The sequence below is a fragment of the Fukomys damarensis genome, unplaced genomic scaffold (genome assembly GCF_012274545.1).
Source record: "Fukomys damarensis isolate Sample0158 unplaced genomic scaffold, DMR_v1.0_HiC HiC_scaffold_36, whole genome shotgun sequence".
NCBI classification, from domain to species: domain Eukaryota; kingdom Metazoa; phylum Chordata; class Mammalia; order Rodentia; family Bathyergidae; genus Fukomys; species Fukomys damarensis.
In genome coordinates this window covers 5,643,841-5,657,769 of record NW_022900948.1, presented here as the reverse complement: position 1 = coordinate 5,657,769, position 13,929 = coordinate 5,643,841, and the positions used below count along the sequence as shown (strand labels likewise).

General features: G+C 33.7%; 2 protein-coding genes across 4 annotated transcripts in view; one reads left to right on the top strand and one right to left on the bottom strand.

Moving 5' to 3' along the window:
• Window positions 1-13,929, bottom strand: part of Ift74 (intraflagellar transport 74) — a 104,980-nt gene that overhangs the window by 69,010 nt on the left and 22,041 nt on the right. For both annotated transcript variants that reach the window (XM_010627016.3, XM_010627017.3), the window contains exon 9: window positions 811-949. In XM_010627016.3, the coding sequence (XP_010625318.1) occupies window positions 811-949 (139 nt within the window). The remainder of the gene's footprint in view (window positions 1-810; window positions 950-13,929) is intronic.
• Window positions 3,457-13,929, top strand: part of Lrrc19 (leucine rich repeat containing 19) — a 14,046-nt gene continuing 3,573 nt past the window's right edge. The window contains exons 1-4 of one of the 2 annotated variants that reach the window (XM_010627015.3): window positions 3,457-3,558; window positions 10,328-10,414; window positions 11,802-12,315; window positions 13,461-13,649. In XM_010627015.3, coding sequence (XP_010625317.1) covers window positions 10,337-10,414; window positions 11,802-12,315; window positions 13,461-13,649 — 781 coding nt within the window. In that variant the 5' untranslated portion in view covers window positions 3,457-3,558; window positions 10,328-10,336. Of the gene's footprint in view, window positions 3,578-10,327; window positions 10,415-11,801; window positions 12,316-13,460; window positions 13,650-13,929 lie in introns of both variants that reach the window. The other variant, XM_010627014.3, reaches the window with a different exon arrangement.

The following is a 13,929-nucleotide window of genomic DNA, read 5'->3' as shown; positions in this document are numbered from 1 at the left end:
TGTAGACAGTACAAAGTATATTTTGTAAACATCTTCAATCCGTATTTTGCACACTGACTAGAATTTATTAACATTTCATTATTTTTTCATTATTTCATTTTTCTTTATTCCTAAAAACCTTGTGCCATATATGTAGAGAAAACTTTCTAAACTTATCAAAAGTAGCCTAACCTTTTCACAGTAAATCAGTACAGTATTCTGAAAGCATTAAATATCAGAAGCTTTCAAATTAACACTGCGAGACGAGCCTGGGCTACATAGTGAGTTCCAGGTCAGGCTCAGCTACATAGTGAAACCCTGTCTCAAAAAACCAAAAAAAAAAAAAAAAAAAAAAATTTAAAATACAAGTATTTTCATGCATCTTTATGATACATAAAAATGAAGGATGCATAGAATTGAGCAAGTAATAATTATGAAAAAGCTAGGTCATCATACACCATAAGAAAATTAAGCTAACTAGACAAGGGCTTCTGAAAAAAAAATTTTTGTTTTTTTTGTTTTGTTTTGTTTTTTTGAGACAAGGTCTTGCAATGCAGTTCAGGCTGGCCTTGAATTCACTATGTAGTACAGGCTAGCCTGGAACTCAAGGCAATCCTCCTGTCTCAGTCTCCAAAGTGCTGGGATTACAGCTTATGAAATTTAAATACTCATATGAATTAGCTGAGAACTGTGTTAAACTGAAGACTCTGTATGGTAGGTCTAGTCAAGTTTTCACCAAAAGCTGATGCTGCTGACCTTACTTTTAGACCATACTTTTAGTTCCAAGATTGCCATATGCCTAGCACTTATTAATAATTAATATAGTATTACCTGTAACAATTTCTCATTCGTGCTTTTCATCTCTATGTACTTGACTTGTTTCTCGGGAGACATATTTCTGATAATGCCATCTGCTGCTTGTTTTTCTTGTTCAATTTCTTCTTCTGCACTTATAATTTGTTTTTCTTTCCTGAAATCAAAAGTATGCAATATTTCTATTATTATGCTATTGAAGAAAAGAGTCAGGGCTCAGTCTTTATCATTTAAAATGGGGTAATGAAAGATATTCAACCATAATGTGTGACAGTAGTCTTTATGTTTGTAGAAAACAAAATACATTATTTAAACTACAAAATTTGGCCTCATCAACACATACTTATTTTGTCTTTTTTTTTTTTTTGAGGCAGGGTCTCAGTATGTGGTTGAGACTGACCTGGAACTCACTATGTAGCCCAGGCTGGTCTCGAACTCACAGCGATCCTCCTGTCTCAGGCTCCCAAGTGCTGGGATTAAAGGAATAAGCCACCACGCCCAGCTCGTCTTTCTTTTTTCCATCTCCAAATTGTATTTCTTTACTCTCCATTTTATTAAAAACACACAAAAATTATCACAGAAAATCCATAAAACCTCGTACAGATGATGATGCAATTATACTTTTTGTCATGATGATATCCTCAAAAGATAAACGCAAGATAGTTAAGTTTTAGAATAGTGGTTTTTGAACAACCTTTAGCCACAGAGTCCTTTGACCAAATGAAATCTGATATAGAAATTTGCCATACAAATCATAGAAAGCAACGCAGCTCTGACTGAGCTGGCAATTGGAGAGACCTATAGTGCAATTTGATTTGTTAAAAAAAGTATTTACAGCTTAAGACTAACAATATGCTTTGCTTAAATTTCCTTTTATTTACTGCATTAATTAAAGGAGCATTTGTGAATGGATAAAAAAGCTGTTTTACACAATGCCTACTCAGCCATGCAGAAGGATAAACTTGAGAGATTTCTAGCTAAATGGATGTACCTTGAGATTACACTCTTAAGTAAAATGAATCAGACACGTGTAAATATGGGATTATCTCTCTAGTGTGAAAAACCAAAAGGGTAAGGACCTAAATGTATAACAGGTATTGTGAAACAGGAAGAAATTGTTCAAAAGGAAAGGGTACTAGGGAGGGAGGAAGAGGAAAAGAAAGAAGAGAAAATAAAAAATGAAAAAAGAAGAAAAAAATAGAAACAAAGCTTTTGTAAATAAGGAGGAAAAGGAGGGTTGAATGGAGGGGAGGGGAATGGGGAAAGAAAAAAGAATCAAGATATATCGTGTACAGGTACAAATTCCCTATGATTAATGTGATCATTATCTATAGCTAAATTGTACCAATCAAATTAATTTTAAAAAACATAAAAGAGGCATTTGACTAATCATGGCTATATTTTAGCACTGCAAAATAATATAGTAACTAAGTACTAAGAATAAAGTTAATAAGAATAATCATCTTTATCATACAATCACAGGAAATATTAGTGAGGTATTTTTCTATGCAGTCAATCATTAATAGGATACAGAGAATTTGACAATATCTGAAAAAAATAGGTAAGATGTCATCTACTATACAAATACACAAGATTTACATACAAAAAGCTTGATTTAACATAAATTTCCAGTTCCAAGATCATAGATTTCTGATTGGGTTTTGAAATTTGATTATTCTTTTGCTATGTATTCTAGTTCCCCCACAGACACCAACTTTTACAGTTTTCACAATCGCCACCTAAGCCCAATAACTGTATATATCCCCACACCTTCTACACACTCCTATCCCACCCATACCCTAAGTAACCCAGACTCAGAGACCCCCACCCCAACATCTCACAATAATCAAACACAAGAAGGAAACAATGAAACCAGACTTTTCAGTTCATTTTTTTGTCTCACTGTTGGACAAGCCCTAGTGATATCTTTCCTTTGAATTTCAACTACTATAGTAAAACAAATGTGTTTGTTGGTGCTATAATTTCTATGGGTATATGAGCTCACTTTTAAGCAGAAAGAATCATCTATTTCAATCTCTTGTTTTATGAATTAAAACTACTGAAGCCTAAGGGAGTTAATCTCTTAGAACTAATTTATTCTAAAGTTTATGAATGTTCGCCACCAGCAGTGTTTCTTCCTACCATGTCTACGGTAGTCACATGGGAGCTAAGGTACAGAACTCCATTCTACAGGGGGGAAATTACAGCATAAGGAAGGCAGCTGATTTTCTGAACGCTACATAATGACAAACTGTCTTATCTTCCTACGCTTTGAGCACTTTGCTCCTATTACAGCATGGCAATAAAATAACCAAGGAAAGTGTCATAAAAAGTAAAAAACACAGTTAATTAAGTCAGTGGAATACAAAACTTAGTGGTAGTTTTTCAATTTGAATCTTTCTAAATACAAAATACCTTTAGAATTAACACACATTAAAATAATGTATCTTTTAAAAGTATGCATTCACAATACTATATACATTATCACAAAATAAAATTAATACTTTGATAAATTTTTGAAAAATAATTTAAAAACACAGAAATTAAGCAAAACACCTTACTAATTACACTAAAAAAGTCAGAGATTACTTTAAGAAATTATTCCTCTAGTCAATCTTTTGCTAAGGAAGTCCAGCTTTTTTCTTAATCACTTGTTCATTGGGTACAAAGGTGAAAACAAAGCGAAATACCATCATATGACATACTTCTTTTTCCTTAGGGTATTGAAGAAACAGAATAAGTTTCTTTAGGACACCAATCTCACAGGTAAAAAGAAAAAATAAAGGTAAGTTCCTATATATTCATAGATTTGGTGGCTGTTGCTGAATTTTAAAAAATAAATTTGTTAAGTCTATACAATAATCTTTGCCTTAAAAGGACAGAACATGATCTAAGTCAGAAATAACATATATCTGGGATATGGCCAAAGAATCTTTCATAAATAAAGTTATAATGTAATATAAAGAAACTGGCTTTTAGGCAGAAACAAAAAATTTCATCTAGGAAATCAAATTTATGAAACATTTTTATTATGAAATACGTTAATTACAGAACATTTTATTTTCAAGTGGCTTTTTATCTAAAAACAAATTAACAAGATTAAAAGAACCACTACCATAGTAGAAACCTTTGAAGTTGGTGGTAATGACTATCCTTAACTTTTTTTTGTTATTCTTTTTTTTTGGTACCGGGGATCAAACTCTGGTCCTTGCGCTTGCAAGGCAGGCCACTGAACTGCTGAGCTAAATCCCCGACCCTTATCCTTAACTTTTTTTTCCATGAAACATTTCATTACAGTAAGTTTTTAAATTTAAAAAAACTCTGAAATAGTTATGGATGGGGATGAAGTTTTTAATCATTTACATTTTACTTCATACACACTAAATTTTGGCATAAGTATCTAAAATACTTCATGACAAAAATTACATATTGATTTTATTTATATAAAAAAATAGGGACGGGAATTTAGCTCAGTGGTTTGGTGGCCTGCCTTGCAAGCGCAAAGACCCGAGTTTAATCCCTGGTACCAAAAAAAAATAAAAATAAAAATAAAAAAATAAAGCAAACTAATTGTACCTTTTTCACTTCACTGCATATAATACTCCTATAAAGTAAATAACATAAGGTTGTACTTGAAACTTCATTAAGAACATTACTTCTTTTTTCAAATGTCTATCATTTGTTTTGGTATAGTTTTTTATTTTAAATCTGTAATAACATGGCAGGCTATATAAAAGGTTTCTCAATTTTATGAAATAACTAAAAGAAACAGATATTCTCACATGTTCTCTATTTGTATTAGTTCCTAAGTAATCATTAAAACTCAAACATTATTTTAAAATAAATTGCAAGCTAAGAAAAAAATCTAAAAGAAAGAAAAAAAGCAATTATCTCCTTTTTAAATCAACTTTTTGAAAGGGTAAATTAACTCATGGACAATTTCCACATAATGTACTTATTTACTGTTCTACCATCATGATTTCTTTAAGATAATTAGTAATGCCAGCAAGTGCTTTTGTCTGGGGATCAATTCAGAGTCATAATGGTCTATATTCACTTTCTCAAACTTTCTCCTGTCAAAGGTTACACAAATATGTGAAAAAAGACCATGGACCATGTGAATCAAACCTTGTAATGCTTTAGATTTTGTGATGCTTTCTTATACAGAATTCTGAGATTTTACCTGTAAAATTTATCAAGAGAAAAGAAAAAACTAAGACTCATGTTCTAATCCTTATAATTTTATGTCTTTTAGCATACTGGAGAAAAGAACTATTACTAAATAGATAAAGATAATAAATACAAGACTGTTTCCAAGTAGGCTCAGTCTTACTTCATCTCCATTTTCTTCCTTACCTGTTTCTATTCTACAATTCTTTTCTTAAACCCAGTTAATTTTCTCCATAGCCTATTTGCTTCCTTTAACTATTTCTTTCTATTTAGATAAAATAACACTTCTCCCTAACCTTTCCTCACTCACCTCTGTATCCCATCAGAAGAAATCAGTAAGAATGTCACCACACCACAGACAAGTAACAGAAACAGCCATTGAAAAGGCTATACCACCGTTCCTAGAGATCATTAAACACAGCTAAACTGCCATTTGTAAATGCTTTAGGCATCTCTCTTTTATGGACAATAATTGGAATAGTTTAAATTCATTTGTGGCTCTAATGGGGACTTTACTATAATGTATATCCAAGTTGCATTAAGAAAATCTAGGAGGCAGAGTATCTTTTCCTAACAAACTTCATTTAACTATGGAAAGAGAAATTAGGAAGCAAATAAGGCTAAACCAATCAGCAGATTGAAGGCAATGATGAAGGTGATTGAACAGACCAACACCTAAATAATAATAAATTCCTATTGCTAATGATGCAACGGATGTTAGTAAACTGAAAAATATCTCCTCACTCTGATTAGTTTTCTTACTTCTTCCTACTCTGATGCAATTTTCCCTAGGGGAAAAAACTTAAGTAATTAACTATAACAAATGCTGTAAGAAGGCTCATAGGCTAAATTTGAGAAGACCCCTGAAGATGACAGGATATATTCATATACACTGAAACAGATAATTTATTTGTAGAAAGGTTTCTGATGTGGACTTTGAGAGAACAGGGGTAGAAAGAGAATAACAATGTCAAGGTAATGAATAAAATCATTAAAAGGAAAATATTCAGAATGTTCTTCAGTAAAAGCGGAAACCTCTAGTTAAAAATTGGATGTTGGAGGCTGGGGCTTTAGCTCAGAGACCCGGGTTTATTCTGGGTACCAAAAAAAAAGTGCATGTTGAATGCACTTGATAATGAATCCTGCTTAAAATCCCACTAAAATGAAAACAAAAGGTGAAAAGGAACATAAACTCACAAGGACAGAGAGAATGAGAGAGGAAGAAATAGCATTAGAACGTAGAAATCTGAAAGGTAATAATGAATGGTGACTAGAAAAGCAAAATTTCCCCATGACAGCAATGGAAAAAACTGAAAAGTAGTTTGCTTTATAATGCAGGAACTCCAAATTGTCTAGAAATTTCCAGCATGAGGTATTCTGGAAATGGTAGAGGGGTTCATTCCTCCCTGCCTGTGCCCAGCCAGTTAATATCCCTTACCTACATAGATTAGAGGATTTTCTTTTTTCCTTGTGGAGAGAAAAAAATATTAAGAGAATCCAGGCAACAGGTCCAAGCGAGTACAGAGCACTGTTGAGATTAAGTTTATAAACCTTTGGACCTCTTAGGCCTCAGAAAGCTGGCAACTGGGCTTCAACTCTTCAGGCAGATAAGAAGAGTCATTTTGTGGGTTCCAACAGCCCAAGAGAAAAGATCTAAAGATGATAACATTTATGGATAAGGGGAGGGATAGAGATCAGGACAGGATTTCAAGAAAAAAAGAAGACAACACACACAAAAATAAGAAAATAATATGTTCATGAAAGCGGGTTCTATGGAGAAAATATTTAGAGAAAAAAGAGATGTCTTACCATTAAAAATGACAATAATAAAAAATCTTTAGAGGAGTTTGAAGATAAAGATGTTTTTCAGAAAGCAGAACAAAGTGAAGAAATCTAAGAAAAAAACAGACTTAAAAAATCATTCCCATCTAACACCCACTTAAGGCAGTTCTACAAAGAGAAATGAGTTTCAAAAGAAAAATTCCCACAACTGAGGGAACACAACTTCCAGACTAAAAGTGCCAACAAAGTACCCAGTTTAACTGATGAAAACATTCTCACAAACACAAAGGAGTAAGAAATTTCAAAAATACTGATTTTAGACTTTTCAGAATATTGATTATACATTTTACATTAAAGGATAAAGGATGAAAATGAGGTGTGAAAAACTAAAAGTGTAAATAAGATCCAAATTGTGTAACTGATAATATGAAATAGGAAGACAAGGGCTAAAGGTGTAGGGGAAGTGGGAAGGATATGGGAAAGGAAATAAGGGACAAGAAAAAGTATGAGAAAATGAAAAAATGGAAATAAATCTTTGTAAATAGTGGAGGGTGGAGAGGGTGAAGGGAGGGTAAGGGTGTGGGAAAAAATGAGAACCATGATCTGTCGTGTAAAGGTACAAGATCCCAATGATGAATGTAACTGTACTGTATACTTAAAAAGTACCAATAAACTCAGTAAGATTTAAAAAAGAAGAATGAGAATAATATAGCAATGAAAAGAACAATGGAGCAATACCATCAACATTTTGAAAATGTATGTCCTACCCACTCCACTGAAGGATGACAAAAATCAAAAGAGGATTCTAAGAAACAGAAACCTAGGAACAAAAGAAAAAAAGAGTATCTATAATGAAAATAGAAGTCAACAACTGTGTAGAAAGGAGGCCTATTGGTTGGCTTCCCTAAATTAGACAATAGTAGCAGACTCTAGAACAGACACTTTCTAATCAGGTGAAGCAGATTAAGTACTTACTATGCATTAACTACCAAGTATTTTGCTATAGGAAAGAATAGCCATAAATTCATGAAAAATAAAATTAAGAAGCATATGAAAAGGCCCAATTAATTTAGAAAAAAATGCATAGCAATAGAAAAATTAATTCTGTTACATGGCTCTGTCAGTGATGGTTTAAATATATTTTTTAAAATATAAACATTGAATGTCCACCATAACCAAAATTACAGATAACTATGTTAAGAAATGAATGTCCAATTTTTAGAAATTAAATTATGAGTGTTGACCCAAAAATCAATAGCCTTCTTGTACACAAATATGAGACTCACTGAGAGAGAAATTAGGGAAACGATTCCTTTCACAATAGCATTCAAAAAAATGAATTATCTGGGAATCAATCTAACAAAAGAAGCAAAAGACCTCTACACTGAAAACTACAGCACTCTGAAAAAAGAGATCGAAGAGGATATAAGAAAATGGAAAGATATCACCTGCTCCTGGGTAGGAAGAATCAACATAGTGAAAATGGTCATACTACCAAAACTGCTATACAGATTCAATGCAATGCCAACTGAAATTCCAACACTATATTTCACAGAACTAGAAAAAATAATCCAAAAATTCATTTGGAGCCATAAGAGACCTAGAATAGCAAAAGCCATTTTAGGCCACAGACACATGGCACCGGGTATAACAATTCCCAATTTGAAACTATACTACAAAGCCACTGTGATAAAAACAGCATAGTACTGGCAAAGAAACAGGCCTGAGGATCCGTGGAACAGACTGGAAGACACAAAAACAACTCCAGATGTACTCAGCTACCTCATCTTTGACAAAGGAGCTGACCATCCTCAGTGGAGGAAAGATAGCCTCTTTAATAAATGGTGTTGGAAAAACTGGATCTCAACATGACGAAGATTAAAACTGGACCCTTATCATTCACCATGTACTAAATTAAAATCCAAATGGATGAAAGATCTAAATATTAAAACAGAAACACTAAACTTGCTGGAAGGTAAGTTAGGCAGAACTCTGGAAGACATTGGCATAGGAAAAGACTTTATGAACAAATCCTCAGTAGCATGGGAACTAGCACAAAGAATCAACAACTGGGATCTCATCTTATTAAAAAGTTTCTGCACTGCAAAAGAAACCATAAACAGAACTAAAAGACAACCTACAATGTGGGAAAAAATTTTTGCCAGCTACTCCTCAGACAAAGGACTATTATCTAGAATATACAAAGAACTCAAAACAATCAGTTCCCCGAAATATAAAGACCCGATTCAAAAATGGGCATCTGAAATGAACAGACATTTCTCAAACGAAGTAAAAGCAGCAAGTAAATATATGAAAAAATGTTCAACATCACTGGTCATTCGAGAGATGCAGGTGAAAACAACACAGAGATTCCACCTCACCCCACAAAGAATGGCTGCTATCAAGAAATCACACAATAGCAAATGTTGGTGGGGTTGTGGGGAGAAAGGCACCCTTCTCCATTGTTGGTGGGAGTGCAGACTGGTGCAACCACTATGGAAATTAATATGGAGATACCTCAGAGAGCTAGGTCTAGAGGTTCCATTTGACCCAGCCATCTCTCTGCTGGTTATCTTCACAAAAGAATTAAAAGAATCATATCACAATGATATATACGCACTTATGTTTATAGCATCACAGTTTGTAATAAGGTAAAACTTGGAAACAGCCCATTTACCCATCAGTTGGAAACTGGATAAAGAAGATGTGATTTTTCAATAAATGGAGTACTACTCAGCCATAAAGAATGAGAAATTAGGTTCATTCGTAGGAAAATGGATACATATTTAGGATATACTCCTAGGTGAAATAAATAAGTCACACACGTGTAAATACCTAATAGTTTCTCTGGTATGAATAACCTATAATAGTACATAAGATCCCAATGAGTACATTGACCATGTGAAATAGGAAGAAAAGAGCTAAAAGTGTAGGGAAAGTGGGAAGGGTAGGGGAAAGGTAATAAGGGAAAGGAAAAAAATAGGAGAAAATGAAAAAATGGAAATAAAATAGTTGTAAATGGGGAGGGGAGAAGGGGGTGATGGGAGGGCAGGGACAAGGGGAAAAAATGAGAAACAAGACCTGTCATGTAAAGGTACAAGATCCCAATGATGAATGTAACTGTACTGTATACCTAAAATGTACCAATAAACTCAATGAGAGAAAAAAAAAAAAAACGAATGTTGAGAGAAAAGCTAAAGATACTCATTTCCTACCACTGTCAATTGATAGCAATAACACCTAAAATTGAAAAATGTAAGTCAATGGGTAATAGCAATAACACCTAAAATCATATGCATATATAAATATATTAAAACGTTTAAATGTACAATCAGTTTGCTTTAAAGCTCCTTTCAACATATCTGGAATTAATGAAACACCATAGAAAATACTGAATGGTTCTCCACAGCATTTTTCTACTTTGCTAAGATTAGAGTACAGTGATAGTGAAAGGCATTATACTGTACTGTTTCACATTTTAAGAAAAACTAGATTTTAAAGGGAAAATGGAAATCAATTCATCTTCAATAATCTCTAAAGTTTTAGTCTTCCTCTGAGATGAAAATACTCTCTTTCCTGTCAGGCCTGCGATATGAAAATCACAAGCATCGCGATCTTGCTTTGGCCCTTCTCCATGCTATTATCAGACAAAAGCCAGACTTCAAAAACTGTAAGTTTTTACAGTGAAGGCAATGAAAATGTTTTCAAACGTACACATTCTGTACATCTACTGTATTTAAATATCAAATGCAAAAAACGAAACAAAGAAAGAAAATACAAATTAGTAAAACTGACTAGATCTCTGAGCCAAATCCTAATTTGACAAAGGCAGTCTTTGTTTTTTTATGAGTTGATTAAAAGAAGCACACTGTGAGCTGAGTGAGGAGGTGCATGCCTGCGATCCCAGCACTCGGGAGGCTGCGGCTGAAGGATCGCCATGAGTTTGAGGCAAGCCTGGACTACACAGTGAGGTCAAGGACAGCCTGAGCTACATAGCGAGATCCTGTCTCAAAAATAAAACAAAAGAAAAAGTGCAGTGTGACAGCTACTGGAGAAGCTGAGGCAGAAAGACGCCAAGTTCCAGACCAGCTGGAGCAATTGGTAAAACTCAATTACTAAAGAAAAAATAAAAAAAGGCTGGGGATGTAACTCAGTGCTACAGTACCTTGTGATCCTAGCTCTCAGGAGGCTGAGACAGGTGGATCGCCACAACTTTGAGGCCTGAGCTACACAGTGAGTTCAAGGCCACCCTGAACTACACAGAAAAAGCCTACCTCAAAAAAATAAAAATAAAAAGTAAATCAGAATGATGCCAGGCATGTAATCCTAGCACTGGTGAGTACTGAGACTGGAGGATCATTTTGAGTTTGAAGCCATAAGACACTCTCAAAAAATAAAAGTTATCTAAAATACCAAATTGAGCAGTGTATTGGTGGCTCTTATCTCTGGGACACTCTTGGAGGCTGAATCAAGAAAAGACTGCAAGTTTGAGTCCAGCAATTTAGTGACTTAGCAAGACCCAGTCTCAAAATAAAAAGTAAATGAAAATGAACCTGGGCTCTTTCCCTAGTACTACAAACAAAACAAAACAAAAACACTAAATTTTGAGCTGCTAAGAGAACTTGAACTGAGTATTATTTTTTAATTAACAGCACAAGGCATTAAAATACGCACATTTTAAAATAATTTTTCCCACAATGCTTTGCATGCTAGAATATTAAATAAGTTAACAGAATTTATATTTAACTTGATATTTGTATTTCTATATATAAATAGGAATGTATCAATATCCTTTCTGTTATCATTATAATGGTTGGGAGACACCTTGACAACAACTAGAACTGCCTTGCCTGATCATATCAGAATTTCTTTATTCTTATTTCATCCCAATACAGAAAAATATCTGCTCCACCTTTTGCACAGATAACATCAAAAGATTAGACAGATTTTTACAGAATTATTGACTTCCAATATCCAAGTGTTTGGTTATGAAATTTTGAGAAATTCATATTTTTCCTGGTGAATGCATTTCTTTTCTTTTTCTTCTTCTTTTTTAGGAAGTCAAATGTAATTTCACAGAAAAGAATTATTCTTTAATTCCAGAGGATATCAATGGCAATGTTACTATCCTTGATCTCAGTTATAACCAAATTACTCTGACTATTACAGACACAAGGGTGCTACAGATGTATTTTTTACTCACTGAACTCTATCTGACTAAGAACAACATCATTATATTACATGGTAATAGTTTCAGTAACCTCTCCAATCTAGAAATCTTAAATATTTGTAGAAACTCTATTAATGTAATTCAACAGAATGCATTTGTAGGCTTAAATAAACTGAAACAGTTGCATCTCTGCCAAAACAAAATATCACAACTAGATCCTAACATGTTTGTGCCTCTAAACAACCTGAAATTTCTGAATCTGCAAGGAAATTTATTACACTACTTTGAAGAACCACAACTATTTCATCTGGAAAAAATAATTTTATATGGAAATCCGTGGAACTGCTCTTGTAGCCTATTCAATTTGCAAAACTGGTTGAACACATCAAATGTGATACTAGGTAAGCTATCATAATTTAAATTCATCAAAACAAAATATGATTAACTTTTGCTGTTCTGCTCCAGAAAAACATTTCATTTCATTTTTTGTAAAATGGAAACTTGAGGGCCGGGGATTTAGTTCAGTGGTTCTACTGCCTGCCTCACAAGCACAAAGTCCTGAGTTCAATCTCCGGTACCAAAAAAGGAAACCTGGGGGTTTGGGCTGTAGCAGCCTGATGGTAGAGTGTTTGCCCAGTATGCATGATCCCTTGGGTTTGATCTCCAGACCCACAAAAAATTTTTAAAATGAAAAGGAAAATGTTCCTGTTTTTAAAAAATAAAAATAAAAAACCAGAAAGAAACACTAAAAACTATTTGTTGAACCAATGCTCCCCTTACCACCCCCAGAAAAAACAGGTAATTTATATATATATGTAATATTATTATAATAGAGTCAATATGTAAATATATAAGATATCTTTCATATATTTTTATATACACATATTATTAGGACATCTTGTCATGGAGTAAATAAAACCAGGTGCCTTACTTTGTTAGCTGAAAACAATAGTCTGCTTCATATCCTAACTGCAATCAATTAAAATCTTAATCATAAAACCTCCACTGAAACAAACTAAACAGTAAGCAGATACTGTATTTATGATTATTTATGAAATAACAACTGGAATGTGCATTCCCTCAGTGTGTTGCTGTGCAAATATACCAAGAGGCTGAGGCAAGAGAACTGCAAGTTCAAGCCCAGAGTGAGCAATTTAGTAACTTAGCTAGAACCTGTCTCAAAATTTAAAAAGAAAAAAAAATTTAAGGTCTATGGAAACGTCGCTCAGTGTAAAGGACCTAGGTTCAATTTCCAGTACTGATGGGGGAAAGTTTCCTAGCCTAGCATGAAGGTGCATGCTGAGTGTTCCAGATACTCAGTGCAAGGCCATGCTGGGTAACTTAGCATTACTCTGTCTCAAAGTAAAAATTTAAAAAGATCTGAGGGACAGCTCAGTAGTGGAGCACTTACCCAGCATATGTGGCCCTGGGTTCAATCCTTAGTATCACCAAAAAAAAAAAGTGAAAAGTTCTAAAAGAAATTATTATAAATGTTAACTGTTCTGACTCTCCATAATATATATCTTAATTCCTTCTTACTTACCAGAAAATGAGAATATCACCATGTGTAACTACCCGAAAATCCTGAAGTGCTACAGTATCAAAACAGTACCCTACACTGCTGAATGCCATTCAAAATTTACTTTACCTATATCTGAAGATCTTTACAGTCATTTTCAGTCCATTGACAATTCAACTTTCAACATATCTTTAAGCAATTTAACAAGAAATTCAGGTAATACACTTTTTTGAATATTAATATTGCTGAAGGTATAGTAAGTAAACTTAGTTCTTTATTTTTCTCCATTTGAAATTCTATAAACTACACAAAATAATAATCTTCATCTCAACAAAAAATTTATGAAATACTAAGATTCCAACTGAGGCTCTGTTAGTTATCACCCAAATGCTGCTCTGCATAATTTAAGTTTTCTGGGTCCTGGGCAGGGGATTTAGCTCAGTGGTTCCACTGCCTGCCTCGCAAGCACAAGATCCCGAGTTTGATCCCCAGTACC